The sequence below is a fragment of the Acanthaster planci genome, linkage group LG02, assembly GCF_054643075.1.
Source record: "Acanthaster planci isolate LZ-2023a linkage group LG02, COTS_SCS, whole genome shotgun sequence".
Classification (NCBI taxonomy): Eukaryota; Metazoa; Echinodermata; class Asteroidea; order Valvatida; family Acanthasteridae; genus Acanthaster; species Acanthaster planci.
Genome location: NC_141778.1, coordinates 962,076 through 987,282, shown reverse-complemented (window position 1 = coordinate 987,282; position 25,207 = coordinate 962,076). Strand labels below are relative to the sequence as shown.

Below are 25,207 nucleotides of genomic sequence, written 5' to 3'. Positions count from 1 at the left end.
TGAAATTACAACATTCCAGTGGTAATCATTTTTTTTTCTTAAGAAAAATGAGTGACAATATCACTACCTTTTCCTTACTGGTGCATTGGTGTCAAAACTCCCAAAAAACCTTCACACCCACTTCCGTCCACAAACACCTACCCTAAAGAAGTCAACCCGGCAGCGACACCCATCCCCACTTAACATCTGCCATGCCAACCCTATACCATATTTCCAGTGGTTTGTTTTTTTTGTCTCTAAATGCAGTTCCGTTTTTGTTTTCCACAGCTTATTTTCTTCTACAACTGATGTTAGTGAAAGTAAGAAAGGACCCATGTCTGTAATTACAGCATGTTTTCTTGATGTACTGTTCAAATAATGAACTGTCACATTTACAGGACCATTGCTTCATTTCTGCTGGCAGTTCAGCTGAAGTACATTTATTTCATTGTAAGAAGGTTGGATAAATGAAACATGTTTGAGAAAATGTGTATACAATTAGAAGGGAAATTAATTTGAGCATAATCATGTAATTATTGTTGAAGTGCCATGTTGATGGTATAACTGAATCAGTTCCAACCTAAAAAGTAAACATTGACAAAATATTCCAGGCTAGAACAACAGCGCAAACCCAAATCCTCATTCCAAAGCTCTCTATTGTGATCACGTGATTCGAGTCCGGCCAGAGCTCTACATTTTTAAAGTTTTCTTAATGCATGATGTACCTCGCATTCTCGAAGTGCTGCAGGTGCACCAAGGGGTCACCCCCCTCACACACAAAGATAACGTCCTCTTATCTGTATAGAGGTACATGTAAGTGCATCAGTAACAATATAATGCAGTGCCTGTCCCCAACAATTGGATACAAAAAATCTGACAGGCATGGCCCCGTCCCAACCCCCTAAATTATTTCCTTGATTCTCCCCCCATGTTGATGGCCAAAAGCTAATGAAGCATCCAAATCCAAGGGGGCGTTATTTTGTTTTTGAATCTCTTCTGTAGGTAAATATATGAACAAAGTATGTTGCTTCCAATATACTGTCTCCTAAAGACAATTAGACTCCTAAAGACAATTCCAGTGGAATGAAAGTGGGGAAAAGCTGGTTAACGAGGAGGACCACAGTAAAATAAGCAAAACAAAGACTACTTTTATTTAACTTAATCAAATAAGATTTATTTCTGGTAATGGGGACGAGCAGCAACTCTTATAGGAGATAATTATGTGCAAATTCCACATTGGTCAACAAACCTAATGACATCAAGGCATACACTCCAATCATACACATGTACCTTGTTTGGGCACACAACAAAACCTGGCATTAATTTTTTTCCAGATTTCATAGACAAATTTTTCACTGTTCAAAATTTAGTAATGTAATATTGGTGAGGGATAACTCAAGTCAACCTTGTTGAGATTGTATTTTTGTCAAAATTATTCCATTTTCAGGGGTAAAGCACATTATAATGCAAATTAATTTCTTCAGAAATGTGCACTCAGACACTCCCCATAGCAACAACACCAATTGGAAGAAACAAATTGACAGAAAAACTAATAATGTCTGTTAATGCCCTAATCCTCTGAAACTTGAAGGCTGCCTGCAGATTTCTCGACAGGAATTTAAGCATATTAATTCGCCAAAGAACTCAGTGGTAATACTGACAAGACAAAGTACAACTTCACCTTAACCGTTTTAGTTTCATTAAGCACTGATCTCATATTCTGAGTGATATTATTGAAGAAAAGCAAGTGGCATGTTGGATTGTCAAAATGAATATTCATAAAAAAGACTACAAACTGGACACCAGCACACCAAAACCAAGTCGTTTGAATATCAGTACCAATAACGGACTAGAAAACAATTCACACCCTTTGGGAAAAATGAACTAAGTTTGTCAAAATCAAAATAATGACAAAACAAGTGTCCAGAATTTTAAGCAATCAATCACAATAGAAAAAATGTGCAACGTGACTAATCATGAGTATAGTTACAGTAATTGTGACTTGAAGTTCACCAAAGTTCACTGATTGGAACTAAAGAAAAATCTTGTGAAACAAAATCAGAACTACCTGCTGATGGCTATACCTTGGTCTAGTACCCAAATCCTTGGTACATGTTACAATGCAAGGGTAAAGGTATCAGCTATTCCTTGCAACTTGCGTTTGAGACATTTCAAGATGGCTACCTAGTAGAGTTGAAAATCATACAGCAGCTTGAAATTTGAAGTGACTGCGTGGGTCTAAAGAGCAACAATTGATCTTTTTGGGGATGAGTAAAAACACAGCTTATCACAAACATGTTGTGGGTAACAGTCTCAGATCCAACACCAGTTTGTTTCATTCACAGTAAACATCTGAAAAGTTACACCACCACTTTGTTAGTAGAAAGTGAATACAACGCTCACACTATACATCACATTCTACTCGGGATTTTCTACCTTTGCCTTTCAAGATAGTTATTAATATCACAGTCTACTTGAGGTATTTACTACAACTCTATCACACGGCTTTGGCGTTGAGCACATCAACAAGACGAAGGGACATATCAAATTTAACGGCATTGAAATTTCAGCACCTAAAAATAGTTATTTAAAAGCACACTTTCAGAGTACAAATGCAGTGTGAAAAATAGACTTTGTCCATCATTAAACTGCTAGTCCAGTGGTAAGAGTCAAAGGCATTTTCTTCAGTTTTTTCAGTTGTTAGTAAGGGTTAGCGGACAAACAGTCATTACTCAAGTATCACAATTTAACTACTTACATGTACTAATCAAACTTCTGATTTGGTTTTCAAATGAGATATTCTGCAGTTCTACTAACTTCAGCCTGTTTCACCATGAAATTATTTTCCACAAATTCATTTCTTTTTTGATAAATGTGTTATTAAAAACATTTTTACATCACAGTTTATGATCATGCAGAAAATATAATCAAGATACAATTCCAACAATTCATCCCATTGGCACCAAATTAAAGTGGCTTTGCTTGTACATTAGTACAAACTTCCAAAACCTAAAAATTCATTGTTTACGATGGTGCAAAAGGGAAAAGAAAAAATTCCTGAAAAATGCCAAGGTGTGCAGTCTCTACCAAGCATACATGTAGACCTTTCTAGAAAAGAACATAACTCACTAAAATTACAGAACAGTGCAATAAACGTTAACAAAATAATTCGATACAAATCATTTCAACTGAATCCACAGCTTGCTTTAAAGTCAAAGGTCAGCAAGTATGAGGTCAACTGACTTGAAATGGAGCAACATGACTATTCAATGGTTCAAAAAAAAAGCTGAGATAAAAATAAATAAAACCAGGAATATTATAATTTTCAATTGACTTGGCAAACGAGCATCGTAACAAAATTATGTTAACGCAGCTTGTGAAATACAGCCCAATACAAAGTGGATGCAGGACATTCAAAATCGGAGACAGTAAAAACATAAAGTACATTATATGATAGATTTGTCTACCAAGAGTGCTAACTCGCAAACAGCGATAGGTCAGTTCCAACCCACACTGTCCCACACATGTCCATGTACACTGAGATATTATTTCTCAGTTCTCATATGACCCTGAACTTTGACACCTGACATTTGACATTTCTGCTCTGACAATTACAGCATGGCTACTCAACTAAGATTTACATGTTTCTGGATGCAATTGTTTGCTAATCACAACCACTGCATACTCTCTCAGAGCAATATTGGAATTCTAGATGCTGCTGGAAATAATTCATAAATTTGTACAAAAACAAATTATAAATAATTAATCACAAAATCTAACAGTTGGAAATTTGTGCAAATGTGAAAGCCAAACAAAGTTCTCAAAATAAATGAGTGATTTCAGAAATTTGAAATTCAGGGAGATAAAATCTCAACCTAATTCTATTTAAAAGAAATGATCAATATAAGAAAACAACGGAAGGTGTAGTACTGTATTATACTGATCAATAAATAAATATGTTACTTTTGAAGCCCTCTTTCAAAACAATAAGTCTATTGGCGCGAAGGAGTCCTTTTGTTCCAAAGTCTGAACCTACCCTCAAACTTGTTTAGAACGTGTTAGCTTTGCCAAACATTTCAAATCCAGGAAGTGCTTCTTGGGCACATTTTCTCCAAAGTTTCAACTTTTTTCCAGCTGTGACAGGAGCAGTTCTACAAATCTCCCAGCCCCCCCCACAAAAAAAAAATATTACATCAAAATGTTGTCTTATGAGCTGCCACGTCAATAGGGGAAAACACACGTCAGACTGGTCAGTCTTCACGTCACACACAAGGACTACTTTTTAACAAGTGCATCCATTATTGACATATTGCTGGGTGACAAACAGAATACTAATCATTTAGCTAAAACAAAAAAAAATTCCAACAGAAAGAACTGATAAAACAGACAAATAATTAATGTCTAGTTGATATTTAGGTAGTGACCTTTGAAATAGCGTCATTCACTTCCTGAAAATCAGTGAAGTGTGAAATTAAATATGGACATGTAACTTCTAGCATGACATATGCATACCAAATACCCTGGGGTCATTCATATTGACCTGGTATCCCAAGCAACAAAGCAATGCCAAATAACCTGGGGTCATTCATATTGACCTGGTATCCCAAGCAACAAAGCAATGCCAAATAACCTGGGGTCATTCACATTCACCAGGTATCCCAAGCAACAAGGCAATGCCAAATAACCTGGGGTCATTCACATTCACCAGGTATCCAAAGCAACAAGGCAATGCCAAGCAAAACTAATTTCATTTTCCAATGTTCTGGGGAACAAATAATGTCCATTACTAGAAAGTTTTATGGTTTGATCCTTCATTTCCATGTATTTTTTTTAATACAAAGCTTCCTTGAATCTGCAAAAATCCATGACTATAAGGAAAGCAGGTTGTATTCAAAGAAAAACGACAATTAAGCATGGGTCAAAATGTGGCAAAACCATTCAAAGTATTCAGGAAAAGGAAGGCAATCCTTCAGTACATACACATGTCATATGAATAAGTATACATGTACATTATATCAACCTGTAAACAATATAATGCAAAATCAATTAATATTTTTGGTTCATGAGAAGAAACAATTCCCTTCCTAAATTAACAAATGCTTTAGTGGGGTACTGAATGTTGCTCCTGTCCTGATGATTTACTTTCCTCTTTTTTTCTCTCTTGGGGTGACAGTTTTGGAGATAACATTTACTGAACGCAGCACTGGTCTTTGTTGTTTTTCTTGTGTTTTAGTCTCATGCGGGAGCGATACTTCTCCAGGAAGGCCAGTTGTTTAGCATTGATGGCACCACGGCGTTTCCTGCAAGAGGACAAATAAAATCAGTCACTGGTTCAACTGACTTAAGGGGGGTCATCTATGCATGACTTTTAGCGAACATATTTTGGTGTCCCAAGTTAACTTAAAAACCAAATTCTTTTGAAATTGCACAGAAAGCTACAAATCCAGCCCATGTCACATTAGAATTTACCAAAATTTACCAAATGCTTAACATTTGCCACAATACTTCATGTAGGTGTGACAATTCTCATCTCCTTTGGGATCTAATTATGCAAATGTTACCAATGTTAGCAGATATCTTGCACAAGGTTACCTACGTTAACAACAAGGAATAGGTGACAATGCAACCTCTTCTGTAACGAAACAAATGTCCCCATGATTAAGTGGACAGAAATATACAAAAATCAAATCAAATTCTGCACATGGCTCCACAGACTTTGTTGCAACGAATACTTCCACTGTGCTACTGTAATTTCACCAAACCAGTCAACTCGGAAAAATGATGTACATGCAAGTAAAATTCATTTGCCTACATGATGCCACTGTTGTGCAAATACATGTCCAAGATGTTTTCATCGAGGCTGCAAATAAAATCCAACATTCAATGTTGAACATCTTGAAAACTAATCTCTTGCTAAAGTTACACAAACTGCTTACTGGTTTTTTGCATCGGATATTAGCTTCTTTTAATCCGACAGTCACCCTCAATTATAAATACAACAAAAAAATCCTTTGGAGGCCAAGAACTCAAACTAACTTACTATCCATCTGTTGTGTGGGACTGTGCATGTATCACAGTGATGTGAAATATTTCCTGTTTACGGAATTTAGCTCACACAATACCCTTATTACAAAGAAGACACTTCTAAAGATCCCCTTATCGAGAGAATCCTGATACGTGTACATATCGCACTGTAGTTACAAAGTACCAGCTACTTTTCATGTTTGCATTTCACTTCATTTTTCTCCCTTTAACCAAATTACAAAGTCTAATGCTGACAGAGAAATGGGACAGTGTGCTCATGATGAAGAGGGAAATGTCACATGCAAGGTTGCCTATAATCTTGTAACAGTCAGTAACGAGAATTTACAAATAAAGAGGAATGCATGACAATGATGTTGAACTTACAACTTGGTTTTGTTTGTGTTGTTTTATCTTATTGTTTGTTTATTTTTGTGGCTTTTTTTACTGAAACCAGTTTCACGAACAAGCATTCAACCAAAAGTTTTAACACAAAATTTAGAGTCCACCTCCCAATTTGAAAACTGTTTATTTCTAATGGACAGCATAATTATGAAATCTTTGTTAAAAAATAAGCTTGTGTAAGCAACCTTGGTTACCAGGTGCAGGGAGCCAGTGAAATGTTTGACTACTTACTCTCTGATTAAGGTGACAGCATCCTCGTAACCCATGCCAGCCTCCATCAATGCCACAGCAACCAACAAAGGGGCACGTCCTAATCCTGCCACACAGTGCACAGCAACACAACTCCCCGGGGTCTCACTAAAACGCTTCTTCACAAGATCCAACCACTTCTCAATAATATCGTTAGAAGGCACACCGCCATCGTCAAAGGCCCAGTCCTGTATAATTAACAAAAAGGGAAGTTTCTGAGAATTTCCATGGGTTCATACAAAAAATTGCAGAGCTCTTTGTTCAAGGACTGTCTGGCAGTGAAGTGAAAAGTTACTTCGAAGAAACCTTCGACTAACCACAACCACAAACCACATACAGGTACAGAACTTAGGACTGGTTGTTGGCTAGTATTCTGGCTCAGAGTTTCTGAGCAATATTTTTTCTGCTTGACAGATCTGTGGAATATTGGCCAAGTCCAATTCATACAACTACTGTACATGTATGTATCTGCAGATGGAGGAACAAACAGACCAAGGGTGAAGTCAACAACCAGGCTAGAGTTGCATGGACTCACCAGGACTTGGATCCCTTCGTTCTCCAGTAATTTGGTCTCATAGGTGGGCTCACAAACTCTCGCCACTTCCACAATGTCTCTCTTCTTCAATTCCTGGAATCAAAGATCAATTACATACATGTACGTGTACGAATAAAAGCAATCATACACATGTACCAATGCAAAGGCACATTTTAGTACGTGATTCATTACACCTAGTAGTTTTGAATTTTTCTGAAGGATTATGTACTAAACATCACATTCTGTTCAAAGAATGTACATGTTTTGCTGCTTAAAATTCCTTGGTGTTGATTTCTGAAGATCCTGGAAGGATCAACATAAAATGACAAATTTTACCCAGGCACATGCAACATTTGACATTTTTCCATGATACATTTGCATTTTTTTCCTTACTACATGAACACACATACATGTACATATACAATGAGATGCCATCCAAAAATACCTACATTACATGTCTACATGTACTGTTTGTGCGTGTACTTTAACATGCTACAGTGCACAAAACATCATTGTTGGTGTACATGTACGTGCTTGGTGAAATTCAAACAAGTTTCCTACACTGTAGTTCCTGTTAACCCCATTCATTACGATGTTTTATTTTCGATCTGCACTAGAAAATGCCCCAACATGTGCATGGGCAGAGATAATAGACTGAAGACCAGCACAAACAGTTGCTATCCAAAACCAACAGGACATGAAGCCTAGCATCAGCAGGGGCTTGGCTGCAAGAAATATTGACCTGACTACAGCTTCAAATGTGTTCCTTGGCCTCAACTAAACACTGCCAAGCAGAACTCTTCCTCAATAAAATGCCACTGTGGCCTCAGGAATTTGCCAAGGCATGGCTGTGGGTTTCTAAGAAAGACTAAACACAACAAATGCTGTGTAGAATTTGTAATGCAGGTTGGTTTTTGTGAACACCACTTTTTTTCCAACCACTGTCCAAGTTTCAGAAGAGAGAAAAAGGAAACACTAGCAGTACATATTTGGCAAGAAATGATATGAATCATAAGTGCAGTTTTAGTGTCTAAACTCTGTCACAGAGAAAAAAAATTGACCAAAATTGGCATTAATTTCAAAGTGCATAAAACATGTTCCGGTACATTTATGTATAGTTATGTACATATCACAATTTGGGTATTTTGTACACATCTCTCTGTACATTTTACACATGCATGAACATTATGAATATGTGGACCAAATGACAGACTTTTGCAGTTTTCATCAGTTTTCATCAGTAATATGATCGCAGATTTCCTGCATCTAATATTTGATCGTTGCTGAGCGTACATGCACATTTCTTGCACACGAATGCATCCTACATTGCTCTCAAGCCGTGATGTCCACACCCAGCCGCTGAATTTATGAAGTCTGTCGGCAACGTAATGAAATAGAAATGATCTCACATTGGCAGGGGCCTTTTGAACAGACTGATAAAAAAAGACACGCCGACGAGACAACCTGCACAAGCGGCTGCAAAACACCTCCAGTCAACAGAACTAGCAAAGGTCAGATGGTCATTGTCTTGTGTTTCTCCCTTCTCAGTCTGAATGCTCATCTCAAACTCAAAGCCTTATAAATCACCAATGCATAACAAGACTGCCTACTACGTGTGTCTTATCACAGTCCAAAGATTACTCAAGAGATGGCCGCATGTTTTTCTTTCTTTTTTTTGGCTGAGATGCTGCTGATTCAATAGGAGGGACACGATTCAAGATAAATGGTTATTTTTGGGTGGCTATGGTAGCTCCTGTCTCCCTCCTCCCTGAGGTGGTCTGTGCATGATACTGCAGCAATGTGTGGAATGATGCCAGCTAGAAAAGCTGTCAGCTGACTACTGAGCTGATCCAAAGACATACAGCATCCCCGCCTGCTGGCCATCATGTACATGCAAACACATCGCCAAATCTAGTATACACTCTTCTGTGATAAACAAAAATGTCTTCAACGCAGAAAGGCTAAATATTCAAGACATGGCCAATCTCTGAATTGTACATGTTTTTCAAAGATCCACCCTAACGCCCCAGCATTTCAGACGAGAACTTGTCTCAATCAGCGAAAGTCAAAAAGAAAACCACAAAAGACCCAGCATACCGGTTTTTTTTTTGTAGTATGCATTTCTATAGACATTATTACACCGAGTAATGATAAATTACTATCCATTTTCATATCACTTGCCCCACCTGTTGATGGAGATGTACAGGTAGCCATGTATGAAAATGAACATATAGCGGTAATTCATGCATACACCTGCACATGTACATCTCCTCAAGTAGAATGAACATGTACATGACGTGTATTACAGTTGAGCTGACAACAAATGTCCAAATCAATGAGTAAGTTGTTCAGCCTCACCTTGATGAAGTAATCCATGCCATTCTTGTCAGGGTTGTGGATGATGAGAAATCGTGTATGCTTGTAGATGATTTCTACGGGTGCTGGACGCACGCTTCTTGCCATGTTGATAGTGTAGTTCCTCATAGGATCACCACGACGACAGACGAAGAAAAGAACAACTCTGGGGGAGGGGGATGTTGGACACAAACTTCCAAGGCAAGTATCCTCTTGTACTCACACACACTCACAGCTGACGAATGAGGTCCCTAGAAGCAAGCTCTCTAGGTGCTCTTTCTCACCGATTTGGCTTGTTCTTGACCTTTGGGAAAGCGAGTCCGCAGTAGCCAGCTCCCCTAACTGACCAATCCCCAATTTGGTACCCTTGAGAGGCCCAGGCCTTTGCCCTGTCAACGGCTGTCACCTTACCCCATCCGTGGCGTCCAGAGTTTAGCTTGAGTGCGACAGCTTCCGCTGTGCTGAAGTGAAGCCCGCGCATGCAAGCGAGGCCTCCAAAGAGCAGATTGCACGTGTCGTAGCGGCGATGAACCCTCACGAGTCGGTGGGGGTCCAGAGTCGTTTGGGTTTGTGTCAAACGAGGGCGCCTCTGAGGGAATGCAGTAGCAATTGTAAGAGTGTCCCTCGTATGCGAAAACCAAGATCCGTCAACAGTTCACTTGTGCTGGCTTCGGCAGAATTCTCCAGAGATTTTAGCAAACGCCATAAATGCTGACACAGGGGCGGTGGAAAACTGCTTGAGAAAAGAATGCCAACAAGAATCATGTTATCTATTTATAAGATTCGTTTTAAAAATGTACTTTACAAGCCACCAACAGAAAAAATCACAAGTGCAAACTCCCAAAATAAATGTACATGTAGCAGCCTGTACATGCAATAAGGAGATCATGGGCATCATAAACTCTTGGTTCTCTTAAATTCATACTCATAGAGCCCTTCTGTGTTTGTAAGCCACTTGAACCAAGTTGAATGGCCAATAGACTACTGTACCACCACTTCCACTCCCCTTGTACATATGCTGTATATGTGTCAGACATAACACAGACACTTCACAAACACTACTTGCTGAGCACTCCTGTTACCCCCTATGTGAACCCTCCTAAGGATTCCATGACTCATGATACATGTACATACAATGCAACCACCAACCTCACAGCTGCCTACATGTACATACATGTACATGTACATGTACCATACAATGCACATGTGCAACTTACATGTACACAATACTGCATACATGAACATGTATGACCTTCCATTTCACATGCATACCGGTACATGTACACGTACCTCTCAAGTTGAGTGCATGCATGTACATGTACAATATATTTAGTCCGTTCATCCTACACTGTACATGTACCGTAGTTCAACTGCAAACTGGAAAAATAACTACCGGTATAAAATCAGCAAGCCAGTTGGATCACTTGGAAATTACCACCAGACTGCATTCATGCAAATTTGAATGGCACACTTTGATTCTGTGACCTCTGTACTGGTACCAGCTGTGGTAAAAAACATCCCACGGTGGTAATGTTGATCGGTGGTAATGTTGATCGGTGACTTGTGTAATCGAGTGGAGTTAAAATAAATAAGGAAACGGGAACATGGCACAAAGAATCTATGTCACAAAAGAAATACAAATTTTATTTACACCAATTTCACACCAAAAAAATTCAGGGGTTGGAGTGTGGCTTCTTGTTTAATTAACTTTAAACAAACTCCAAGAATTATGAAGAATTCAAAAAAAAAGACAGTCAATGAGGAGATCTATAACAAATAAAGCAAAGACTTTCCTCAGTATATCAATCATTTTGTGAGATAAATTCATTAATGTTGCCAGAACGGTAAAAATTATGAACGTAATTCTATGCAATTACAGAAAGAATACATCTCGTTAGTGTCATCATTAAATTCCTTGTCACATGTATATGTACCTAACATGAAAATGCAGTTGAACTCATGACAATCCCGAAATCTGTTTATAAATTGTCCACTGTTTGGATGAAATGCAAAATTTGTTGATATTTGTAGTAGTGTACATTTGTAAAATGCACTCCAGTATAAGTCTTGTGCAAATTACACACTAAATTCTACTTTACATGGACCAGGTCCCCCAAGTGTAACCGTCAACCTTGTGATTGGACCGCTCCAAGTAAAAGATTTCAGTGTTTTTGGGGGGAGGGCACAAAAAAACACTGAAAAACTATCAACAAACAGCAATGGATTTATCAGGATAGGAGACAAGCATATCCCAACTACACTGTAATATGATCATTCATGCATCAGTGTGATCAATTCCAGATTGAATAAATACTTGTACATGTATGGTACCTTAGATGCAAGGAATGAACAGCAATGTATGGTATGAGATAAAAAATCTGCTCTATTAAATACAATTAAGTCTGGCTGGGCCGTAGGGAACCAGGCTCAGACGAAGGAGGCAGATAGTAATCATTGGATTAGAGATACTATGATTTCATCAAGAGAAGTCAACTGCCACGAACCACCTCTATGCACAAACACTGATAGCGCACGCAAACCTTCATGCCATCAGTTTGGACCTTTATACAAACTTCAAAGCAAACACTACACAGAAGATTACGATCTTAAAAATATTTCACTCTTCAAGTTTTTGTTTAAAGCTCCTTTTTGATATACTGCCAATTTGCTACGAATGAACTACATATAATGACAGAACTTTCTCCTGAAACAAAACAGCCACTTCAATTCCAATGGTGAGACTGAACTGACAATATTACAAGCACCATAAATACACCCATACCTGTTTTACATATTAAGTGCGGACATTCCTTTGTTCTCCTGTGGTTAAGGAAACTTGAGGAAAATGTTCCTTTTTCTCCAACAAGAATAACTCCTTCGAGCTGCATTTTTGATGATGATTTCCTGGACTGTTCCTCTTTATTTTGCTACCGATAACTTCGACCCCAAAATGCCTCTGATTACTGTTTTTCAGAGAGGGGAAAACATTGTGTGGACGTGTGCCAGTCCACACAATGCCATCATACCCTACATTATGAGGACTTCCTTTGTGCAGAGGTCCACACTATGTATGCCACGCCTGCACATCTACACATGTACAGTATATGTACATGTGCATAAACAGGGCAGTGGAAGACCAGTACGATCATACAGCTACATGTACATGTACATGTAGGACAATACATGAATAGCACATGCTAATGCTTGTGTCATGCTTGCATTAAAAGCCTTTTGAGCGAGACCGACCAGCCAGTCAAAGCATATCAATGTAATCAATGACGCAACTGGAAACTGCAGAGGGGGAACTAGTGATTGGACATTTTTAGATTGCATATAAAAACAAAAGCAGATACAGTCCATGTATGCTCTGGAAAACTCAGTGACATGTAACTGTGACCTCAAGAATTTTACTAACAATCTTATCTTTATCAACTACCGTACTATATTCACAATGCTTACTGCCATACATGTAAGTCAATTCTCAGAAATTTGTCACCACAAATGACAGCTGAGGAGCTTACATTAAGATGATCTACAGATCAAAAGTTAACCCAGTCTAAATGCAACTGTCTAATATCACCCTTTGTGAAATATGTATCCACATGTATGTAAATATGTAGTACATTACAGGTGACAGCAGTGTGTAGATACTAGGGCTGAGTCAATTCAAATGATTCCCTATCCGAATATTCAACCTTCAATTTAATCAAATATTCGATCTAAGCATATTATTGATAATTAAGCCATATACAAAATCAGTTGCAATAACGCACACAATTGTATGTTATAATCACTATATGTACATGTATTAAGTAATAACTTCTCACGTCTAGGAATACTTTGTATCTTCAGTCACAAATCCCACAATTTAGCAAGATTTAACAGACTAACAATACTTTTAGCCCTGTTGAAAATTTCTATTCCATTTAAATTTTTTAATGAGTAATTTCTTTTTGGAATCATTGTGAGATTCCTGTCACTTTTCATTTGATTTTGTTTGAACCAAGCATCCATAGTGAAATTTTCCCATTTAAAACAAACGAAAATTCTACCTTAGTTCCTTTTCTTGAATTCTGCATTTGAATATTCAAATTAGGAAAATAACATTCAAATATTCGCTAATTGATCAAACATTTAGATATTTCCCACAGCCCTAGTAGATACATGAACATAGATAGATACATGTAAAGCTTAATTAAATCCAGGATTGGAAATTCCATGTCATTTCTCATTAAAAAACACAATAATTGTTAAAAATACACCACAATCCACACAAAGATCTTATTAACTCACTCACAGACATAAAACAATGTCACAGTTTATTTACACATGTGCTTTCCTATGGCAATGAGGTGGGACAGGAGTTATCAAACCCTCATAGGAAAGCACACATGTAAACAAAACTTGACAAAATTATGCTTTACATGTACTGCTGGTACCAGAACATGTCCATGTACATAACCAAAACATCCAAAAGTCACAACCACCTGCAATGCAGAACATACCGGTAACCAAGGAGGAATGGAGCATAACAAAAGGTGTATTGTGAATATCGATACCTTGTTCAACTAGACTCTACACAAAATACATATTTACCAACAACAAAACATGCTTAGAAACAAACCTTGTTTATAACTCCAAACAGACAATGGCTAATGAGTGCGTATACTGAACTCATAATGCATTATACATGCTAGAACATGTACAATACAAGGAGAAATTCCTATTGGTTTGATATTCAGCACATCAATGGTCTGTACCAAGTGGACAGGCCATACATTGAATGATGGATGAATAATGAATTGCTAATATTTGTTAGTACATGTATGCATGACTGACCTATGCTCATGGCTTGGAGAATGCATACCAGGTCCGGTACATGTACAGTGTACATGCTGATTGCGACACTCCAGATTTCACATAAAGGGGTTTTTTGGCCATCTTCTTCATGCACGTTCACACTGTTTGCATTAGAATGCAGATCAGGGTTCCAAATACACTGTTACTACAATACATGTTTTTGCGCAATATGCAAGAATACTAAAGATTTCTGTGCAGAAACAACACTCAGCCAGGTATAACTCAAACTCAGCTATACGATGAGTGTACAGTCAACATGTACCCAGGCTGAATATGCCTCGTTCACCTGCCACATCAACATTCATGTACTGGTATATTTACACTATTTTTAAACTGAATGCAACAAAATACAGTAGGTTAACATGCACTGCAGCAACGATCAATGTTCATGTCTTCCTAATCTAATTTACATCAATGTTCACTGAAGATCCTTTTTATTTGTGACCAAGGTGTGTAAAAAGATGTGGTTGACAACACATACACCAATTCACACTACATAAAGTGTATGTACTGCACTTGTACATATTGTTTGTACTGGTACACTTACCAGTAATGCAACGATGGAACATGTTCTCCTACGGTACATGCACATGTAGGGCCTACATGTACAGTTTACAAAAATGCAAGGCATGTTATGGATATCTTTCACTGCTTACAATTTGCATTCACAATATCAATTAAATTCTCAAGTGATGCCTTTTACTTGTTTGCATTACATCGCAAAAGTACATGTCTAATGCATTATCCTCTATGGCTTTCTCTGAACAGTATTTTTCCTGCAATGTATTTCATTAATTACATGTACCAAATCATACATGTACACTGTACTTCTAGAGGTATGTTTTTCACTCATAAGCCTGGAGAAAACTGACACAACAGCTGCCATCCTTTTCACAGAATCTGAAATCCAACCACTTAGACTCAGACACTGCCCACGGGAATATGCAATGACTTATTAATTTCCTACATTACAATCTGTGTGTAGACTGAGAGGTTAAGGGATGTGTGGGTGCGTGTCCAGTAAGGTACTGTACATGTACGTGTGTACACGCCAGCCCTGCCAAGGTCAAACAAAAAGACCTGCATCACGTTTCTATTACAAGTAAAAGCTCATTTCTGGGAAGGTGCTGTGGTGTAGGCCATGTACATGTACATTGTAGCTGAGGAAATAACACCTCCACCCACACGCAGAAAGGTCACCACGTAGTATAGGCCACTAGCCAAACAACCAAGACTCCCAGTTGAGTGCCAGTTTACCTCAGTTTAAAAAGGCTACAACATGCTACATGTACAATGTACATAAGAATATCAAACTAATCAACAGAAATACTTGTTCTTTCAATATTTACCACATGCCAACTAATGATTTAATTAAATAATGGTTTTTATCCAGAATTTGACAACATATAGGCCTACCGCTTAACGATACATGATATTTACATAAAGTGTACCAGTACCCGGTGCCTACATGTACAGTACATGTAATTACTTGCAAAGTCATGAATGCACAATTTTCATTTTTTGTTTTCTGTCCTAAGAAGATTTTAGAAGTTATGTTGTCGATGAACACAATTACCTGTACTTAAACACTGCACTATAATATGGTCCATCCCACAAAGTGTACATGTACATGTATGTACTGTACGTTTAAGTCAACACAATAATCATAGGACCAGCATTTGTACTATACATCATCATGTACATGTACCGGTACTTACATGTACATGTAGAAATGCTGGTCCAACCAAGGAATGAGGAAAATACCTCATGTATACATGTACCGCTACTTACATGTAGAAATGCTGGTCCAACCAAGGAATGAGGAAAATACCTCATGTATACATGTACATGTACCAAATTAATTATACCAACAATAAGACACAGCTTGGTGGTACCATGGAGGAAGGAATAGACCCTCCTCCATAGTGGTACAGTAATACTAGTGTACATGTACACCTGCTGGCACACTGTTCACATTTGTGACATTTTAAAATTGCTTAACCTAAAAACCAACAGCAAGTGTTTGTCCTACTACCAGTTCATTTGTATCAACCTAACAGAATGTTGTTTCTCAAGTTGAGCCAGTGAGCCTGCCCAGATGTTAAATTCATCAGGGTTAGGGACAGATTGCTGCCAACCGGGATAGCCAACACTACTGGCATGACTTTTGACTCACCCCAGACCAATCAAACAACAGCCAAGCATCATCATAGTAGTAGGAATGGAAGGAAAGGCGATGGGGTTGTCACCCACCTACAGGCCAATTAGGCCCAAATTTCTGCTTCCTGTGGGGGAAGCATTTGAAAACCATGCCAAAGCATTGAAGGATACCACTCCTAAACCATTTCCTCAACTCTGCACAATTGACCTGAAGACCAAACCATAGGCCAAACTTAACTGTATCAATCTGGTGACAAATGGCATTTGGACCCCACTACGGTAAATCTGGACTCTTTCTTCGATCATTACAAGTTAGTTGTCACTGTTCTGCGCTCTAGGTTGTGCACAACAAAGGGAATAAGTCCACCATTTCATATAGTCCAAATTAACCTTCCTTGCCTTGACATGCAGGACTGTTTGGTAACAAATGGAAGTGCACATTTTTTTAAAAACAACATAAAATATAAAGCAAAACGTCTACTTAACCCTAACCCCCTAGGCTCCTGCACATGCAGGTTAGTGTACCAAACCTGATAAACTCCAACAGAATGAGCCCGTTGGAGTTTGAGTGATATGGTATGGATGGGTCTATGCAGTATAGGATGACTTGCACTGAACAGTACCAAACCTGACAAAATCAAGCATAGTCCAACAATTGGTACAGCAAGCCAGACACTGCACATAGTGAACCCTGTGTGTCCCAACTCACACAGAATCCAACACCATCTCCCTGGGCCTTTCATCCCAAGTCTCACGAAATTCAACAACAAGTTCCTCCGGTACAGTACCAAACCTGCCAAAACCTCACAAAACCTGCTGTTGGAGTATGGCAGGTTTTGGGTAGTTAGGGTTAATTCTTTTCCTTGCATAAAATAATTCATCTAACCTTGGTAAATTGGCTGACTACATGTATGTACATGTACATGTATACATGTACATGTACAATGTACCGGTACATGTACATGTAAGATGCTGAGGTGTCCCATTCCATCTGCTGAGGTGCTGTAGTCAGGGTAATTGAACGGTGTCCACCTTTATGCACTTGGGAAGTTCCTCCTTAATGTGCTTGGGAATAACACATAGGGTTCCAAATGTTCCACCCCCTCTCCCTTCCTGTGTGAATACATGTACATGTATACTGAATACATGTACATGTATACTGAATACATGTACATGTATACTGAATACATGTACATGTATACTGAATACATGTACATGTATACTGAATACATGTACATGTATACTGAATACATGTACATGTATACTGAATACATGTACATGTATACTGAACACGAACTGGTCTTTACTTCCTTGTACGTTTGATCTCCCTTGGAAACACAATGTACACCACAAAATGTGTGACCAATCACAATTCCTTGTTTTTGGACAAAACATATTCATCCCTATTTTGAGCGGGTTATGTCCTGGATGTAAACAAGGATATAGAACTTTCCTAACCTTGCTGTGGGAAGATATCATTGAGGCATCTCTGAGGCAACACTGTAAAGACTTAAGGCTATCATACATGTACAGGACTCCATACATCCAATTAATCACTTGAAAAAAAGTGGAAAGTCTAGGCCTTTTCATACAAATATACAGCATCTTTTGTGTGTGTGTATGTGTGTGTGTGTGAGCCAAACTCTTGTCACCTTTTTAATGCTAGATTTAGACAAAAATTTCTTAACATAGGCTGCATTTGTAGTTTGTGTTATATGATTTTTGCTTGTACATGTATAAGGTTTTTTGTTTGTACATGGTTTTTGCTTCAAAGTTGTTGTCGTGATTTTTAAATTTATCAAGGGAAAATAAATGTGATTTGAATCATGATGAAAAACAAATGACTGATTTTTTTTATCCTGCACTGTGAAATAAAATTTTGACCTACCGTTAGACGATTGATAATCAGTTAACACAAGTCACTGTCAAAGAGCAACGTTTTCAACATGCACAACTAGTACATTTGGGAAGTATTCAACCACGTGTACATGTAAATGTTGAAGATAAACACTTTTCACATTGATGAGCACGAAAAAAGATGGCTAATGTTTGCAAAGCTCTACTTTGCTGTTTGCTTGTATTGAATATTGCCCGGTGATTACCCCTCCTAACATACATACGTGTAAATACATGTTACCTCAAAATGGCCATTCTTCCAAAATGAGGTGGTGACAATGTAAAATATTGCAAATTTTTTGAGAAATATTTCAGAATTTTTTTATCATGACTTCGTGAACCAGCTGTGATACTCATATTGCAAACTGCAGTGTGATTGCACACAGCTGGAAAGTTTGAACTAATGCTGCAGTTAAACATGTAATTCCAAGTAACATGGACTCTTATGAATCACCTCTTTTAACATTTCGACACAGTCAGGCTACAGTAGAGTCCTAGAACCTTCCATAGGCCTCATGTGTATGTACCATTTATTACCAGTAGTTTCACTAAATACATGTAGGTCATAACCCAAATCAAACCCCTCAGGTTTCATCCCAAAACAGTCCTAAAACTGTCCAACCCTAACCTTCCTCAAGCCTCCAAAATCCTTCGGGCAGTTTTGGAGAATTTGGATGATTGAGGGTGAATGGCAAAAGTGCATGGCTGATTGCGAAGGATGCCATGAGTGAAGATCCTAGGTAAGACCTTTGGTTTTTCTTGCTCAGTCAAGCATCAACTGCACTGCTCAAGAATGCCATTCAAACTGCCTCAAATGAGAAGAATTGCCACAGGATTTTGAAGCATTGAGGCAGTAGGTACACCTCCAAATAACATTTTCAAGAAATTTGGGGGATTTTTTAGGACAGTTACATGTACCAGTAAAAAAGCCTAGGGGGTTAGGGTTAATACACCTACGTACATATCCTGTAAGAATCAGTTGGAATCCAAGATTCCAACAATGGTGGTTAGTTTTACTCACCTTAGCAAAGAGAAATGTCCCATTCAGGTGGGAAACTCTCCTGTCACTGAGCTCCAAGTTGCCATCTTATTGTAGCATTTCAAATTGTACTCATGTCAAGGCTAATATCAACGATGTATGCATGCCTACCGTACATGTACACCAACAACTGCTTCCAGAACAGCACGGCGACCAGCGTACGACCTGATTTGGTCTGAGCCAATGGAAGTGGTGCCATTCAGATGGTCATCAGCATACGGTACATGTACATATGTATGTGTGCACTCACCAGACTCAATGTATGAATGGTACTCTTGACTGGCTGGCACATTGTGATGTTATCGATATTATCCCCAAACATGCGCAAACAGATTGAATTGTTACCGCAACAAGATGGTAACTTTGAGCTTGACAACAGGAAGTTTTCCCACTTAAACAGGAAATTTCTTACTTACTGGATCAGTCTATTGGGATCTTTTGATTCCCACTGAATCTTACAGTGGGCGCCTTACTTGTACACTATGTAGTTTCAGGACTGTTTGGGGGTGAATTTCAAGGATTTTGATCAGGAGTATGGACGTATGAGCTATTCTGAGTGAAATTAATGTTGCACTGGGCCTATAGAACTTGAAGATTCTGGGACTCCTGACCATGCCCAAATGTAAAAGAGGCAATTCGTAGAGTTGTTGTTACTCGGACTACAGAAGGAGTTTGCAAACAAGTCAATTAGCTTGGGACGCACACGCGGAAATGTGCCACTCAAAATTTTAAACCCAAGGCAAACATGTACACTATCCTAATGCAAATGTACACCAACAAGCTTGATTGCTGAGAAACTTCAAAGATTAAAAAAGATGGACAAAATTCAAGTACTGAACAATCTGATTGGCTGAAGTCTGGAAGGTCACAGCCAAATGGCCAATAGCAGTTGCTGTTTCAGCGTACATGTATCAAGTTTGGAAACGAAAAGGTTCTTGTTTGATGATCCTGTGCACGGACTTCTCATGACCATGGGAACGTGAGCAACGGACTCTTGCACTGCTTTTCTCCGTGCAATTTACAATGAATGAGATATTTTCATTGATGTTTGAGTGATACATATACATGTACATGTATTTAAACTTGATGGCTTAATTGATGTAAATGAATACGGTATTTAAGCGCAATGCTTATGGATTAAACATGTACATGTATGCATGCAAACTAATTTTCAATTTCAACATATTTCAGTTTTCACATGCAAAACATGAAGTTGTATTCCCGTACCTTTAGTATTGTGAACACATTACAGAAATGTTTCTGAATTTGGATTTTTTTTTTATCAAAATAGTGGGTGGCTGAGTCAATTTATCTTGCTGAAATTAAAAATTCACTTTTCATTGAATAAATTAATTAAAGAAAAAGGAATCAATCGTTTGACTTGAATGAACTACGCACTGCCGTTGATTACCAGTTACTTTTACCGCTGGATTGTTCAGCTACTTGAATCCAAAACTAAAAGGACAGCTGCATGGCTTGGTACTACATGTACATGTATGTGCTGCATGATACAAATTCATGTTTGAGTGCTCACCATAATAACAAGCACCAAGTTTATTTTGAGCATTATCTGAGCAAGGCTCAAACCAATGCAACTACGTAAAACCAATGCACACGTGCACCTGCACTGTACAGCATCCCACAGTAGCACATGTACCGCTGGCCTACAATGTAATCTAATAACTGTATGAAGTTTGTATGAATTTGTCTAGATGAGGGTATATGGAGTCATAATAAAACAGCCGTCATTGGAAATAATTTGTCAACTCCGCAGGCATCCCCTAATCGTGAAGCAACTTGCATCATGTACGTTGTGTTGTGGAAGCACACATCAAGAAGCATGCATGGTAAACCGATTCCAACAGCTAGAAATAGCGAGAAAGACTTGGAATGGCCAGGAGATAGTAACACCCATGACAACATAACACATTCCGAACTTCAACAACTTGTAAACACAAAACAATCAAAAAGAAAACCTCAGAAATATTTTTGCGACTTACTTCACAAAATGAGATTCCCCTTATGTATCATGTATCCATGTAAAGGTCTTAGTGCATGTATTTTTAGCAGTCCAGTGAAGCCCTGTTTTCTGTTTGATAATCGCAGAGTTCAAGGAGTGATGGCCAGTCCATTTTATACAACACCTGCATAAATCCCGTCATCTGATTGATGGATCGTTGACCACATGGCATTGAATTATTTTTACACACAGCTAGCACACGATGCGTGCACAACGCACTCGCAGAGTGCAAAAAATTTATAACTGTGCATTAGAAATGGATAACGAACAGCTCCGGATCAATTGTACGGCAGCTTATGGAGGCACAAGTTTCTTTTATGACAAAATGATGAGCAATCAAGCTCTTACATGTACATGTAGCTCCACCGTTCACAGTCGTACAAAATAATTACAAGAACTTGTTTTGTAATAATGCTGATGCTGCCAACATATGAAAACAGATACAATGCAGCCAAATGATTAAACAAGCTCAAAATATCATGTTGAAAAATGAGCAGATTCACAACTGGATAACTTCCAGTTTGAATCAGTTAATTCACCAAGCTGTGCTCAGAAAATCAGATGATGGGGATTTATACAAGTGTTGTATAAAACAAATAATAAATGTTTCGCATTCGTGGTAAGAGTAACTCTATTCGGTGACTAACGGTATGTTCCACTCGCCTGTTACCTGTTGCAATTATTCTAACCATTGCACTCATAAAACGTTCATTATTTACCAGCTGATGCACCACTGTGTAATATAAAAAATCTCATGTCAACAATTTTGCATGTTTTACTTGGGACATATTTGGACTTGAAAGTGCCAGAAGCAAAAGTGCCGTGACAGGAATTTGTGCGTAGTCACAGCACTGCATTCAACATGGCCGCCACCATGCATGGGCTTATACTAAATGAAAAAAAAATCTTATTTTTTCAAATTAAAATTGGGGGTGGGTCACAACAGCTTGGAAATCATAATTTCAAAACATCAAAAATTTTGAAGGGCCTCTTATTTGTTGGGTGTGATTGGTTGATCTGCCCAGTCCCTCGAGTTTTACACGATCAGTTGCTAATATTTCCACCATAGGTAGTTTATTTCTGCACTTTAAGAATCTTTTTTATCAGGTAACATCACTGCTCATCCATTTTTAGTAGGCCCAGTCGAACTGACCACCATGACCACCACAACCATGGCAACAGGCACTTTTAAAGTCAACGAAAATTTAAGTTTCCCAAGAATGTGCAACTTTCCAAACAAATGTGATGTGACCCTTCACATGGTGAGCTGAGCTTTGTCATTTGGGTTCATACATGTACATGTAACACACCCAAATGTAGGTATAACACCCACACCCAAGTTAAGACATTTTCTATTCTTCCCTTACAATTCTTCCTTTTACAATTGAGTGTTACTCTGTCCCAATCACTCCTGAATGTTCGTAAAATTTTTGGTGCAAACTTTAACAAAATTCTTCAAAAATTCCATTTTTTTACATAGAGAACTTGGAGGAAAGCCTTCAAATGCTATATTATAGAATTTTTTGTTCTTTTTTTTAAGCAAGAATTTCCATTTTTCTGTCTTCCCCAAGATCTCGCACTTGGGAAAATAAAGCTTTGAAAAGAGGGCTGATGTGATGTAAACCAGGCAAAAAAGTCAGCATTGCGCACTAAGGCCTGCATTGCATGTAGGCCTACATCATGCAAATGTGTTTGCACTTTGGGTCTGCCAGTCACAGCAAAATGCCTGGAAGAAAGCTCTGCAGACTTTGTAAATTCCCACACAAACATCTTATCACAATACAGTTTGTAGGCCTATCACTGAATTTCTCTGGTTTCAAGTTTTAATTTGATGTAGACCTATACATTTGTTTGAATGTTTAATTTTGGGGTAAAATATAGCTACATGTACCAAATGACAAAGCTCAGCTCACCATGTCACTATAAATTATTTTAGAAACCTCAAATTATGGACACAATCTTGTTTTCAGATAGGCTTTGCCCTTGGCCTATCATAAGCCCTAGGCCTACATTTACCATGTTTATGATAGTACTTTGTACATGTTGTAGGTTGTCTCCTAATCAATTTGAAGATGATATGCACCAGAATTATAAAGCCCATCATCATGACTACGTAAGCTTGAAGGGTTTTCGCAGATCACATCACAGATGTTCTGCAGCTTTTAGCAACATTGCATCACACCTCGCTCGCGAACTCATGCCTAGCCTGCTCAATGACGATTGCGAAACTCATCCCAGGCAGATCGTAGTGGACCGATAATATCCCACGCATGCAATGTACTGCACATGTACAATGTACATGTAGGCCTCAGTACATTGAGTTTGGCCCAGGCGAACTGCAGCACCACACTGGCATAGCAACGAGATCTCGGGCTGCACGTTCCATGTGATTGCTGGCGCGGTACAAAAAACTCCATAAAATCTTCTGAAACTACAGGAGGATTTGAGAAAAAACAAACAAGCAAAGAATATTTGTGCTGCTAATACTTACTCCTGTTAACTGGCACATCGAGGGAGGATTTAAGTCCAAAACAACGGAACGAAAAAGTAGCTCTTTTCTCGACGGACGATGCTAACACGGTGGCTCACGGATAATGCATGCATGCATTGTGGCGCGCAGAGTTTGTGTATCGTGTACGGCACTAGCACTGCGCGTACTTCGTACACTGAATGGAATTTCGCAATCTGTACACACACGCGCGGGTCACCAACCGATTTACTACTACGCCCAGGTCATTCTAGGTCTGCACGCAGCCGCACTTGTTTCGATTAAATGTTAATCTAATTTGTGAACAGGTCATTTGGCTGCCGTACCACTGCCAGATAACTTGTCCAGCAATGAAGTAACAATTACGGCTTTGTGTTTCTCAGTTTCGTATTGTTTTCACTTTTCTTATTTCATTGCGGCGAACCACACATCATAAAGTACAAAAACGTACAAAATAGTACAAGTAAATGAAAAAGAATAAAAGAACACTATCAATTACCGGTAGATCTGCGATGGCGAGACTAGACTGAGGGGCCATGTAACAGCCTGAGTCCTGTCTGGCACAGCCTACAAAACAAATTCCAGAGAATGAAATCGTGCCAGATAGGTTGTAGAATAAGTCTTCATAATATTTTAAAAAATAACTCACCTCAAATCCTAAAAACAAACCTTCAGGCTGAAGTTTTTTAGGATTGGATGTGAGCAAAAATTTTTATCTTTTAAGACTTAATTCCACTAGTTCAACTTCAGGGTCAGTTACTTCGCAAATGTTTCATTTAAAGTTCAGAGGGATGTAAACCTTTGCCAAGTTAATGAGTACTTTTTGAAAGATTTCCCATTTTCCAATAGTTCTAAGCTGACCTATTTTATTGGTTTTATAAGGGGAAGCGGAAGGCTGAGACAAATCAAAACTCGAATGCTCCATTCAAAAGGAGCGCGCCCTCTAATGCATAAACCAGGTTTAAATCTTTAACTAAAACCACAATGAGAATATAGCGCGGGAGATGCAAACAAAGGGGAGGTATCTTACGGCGCTCTGTGAGTGCCATCCGACTTGTTCAGATACTGAGATAATTTATCTTTGTAAGTCAACTTATGAAGCGTATTTAGTCGATTTAACGAGATAAATGATGTAGTTTAGTTGACTTCCTAAGTATAGTAAGTCGACATCAAGCCTGCTTCCAGGGTTCCCTATATCGA

At 38.5% G+C, this 25,207-nt stretch overlaps 1 protein-coding gene across 2 annotated transcripts; it reads right to left on the bottom strand.

Moving 5' to 3' along the window:
- Positions 1-1,126: 1,126 nt before the first annotated feature.
- On the bottom strand, positions 1,127-24,170 carry LOC110985048 (protein tyrosine phosphatase type IVA 1-like). Of its 2 annotated transcripts, none has more exons than XM_022245760.2 (5): positions 24,011-24,170; positions 9,548-10,277; positions 7,190-7,282; positions 6,637-6,842; positions 1,127-5,279 (listed from the first exon to the last, which is right to left on the bottom strand). In XM_022245760.2, exons 2-5 carry the CDS (start codon positions 9,671-9,673, stop codon positions 5,168-5,170), a joined length of 537 nt encoding a protein of 178 aa, XP_022101452.1. In that variant the 5' UTR covers positions 9,674-10,277; positions 24,011-24,170; the 3' UTR covers positions 1,127-5,167. The 2 variants fall into 2 exon arrangements, with proteins under 2 accessions (XP_022101452.1, XP_022101453.1); XM_022245761.2 differs by having other exon boundaries at positions 9,548-10,280; positions 24,011-24,163.
- Positions 24,171-25,207: the final 1,037 nt, after the last annotated feature.

What these genes read in the sequence shown, in the direction of transcription:
- LOC110985048 (XM_022245760.2), bottom strand. Translation starts at nt 9,673, where the DNA reads ATGAGGAACTACACTATCAACATGGCAAGAAGCGTGCGTCCAGCACCC. An exon ending in GCATGGATTACTTCATCAAG is followed by an intron (nt 7,283 to 9,547) that starts GTGAGGCTGAAC and finishes CTTTGATTCCAG; the next exon opens with GAATTGAAGAAGAGAGACAT. An exon ending in GCTGTCACCTTAATCAGAGA is followed by an intron (nt 5,280 to 6,636) that starts GTAAGTAGTCAA and finishes GTCCTCTTGCAG; the next exon opens with GAAACGCCGTGGTGCCATCA.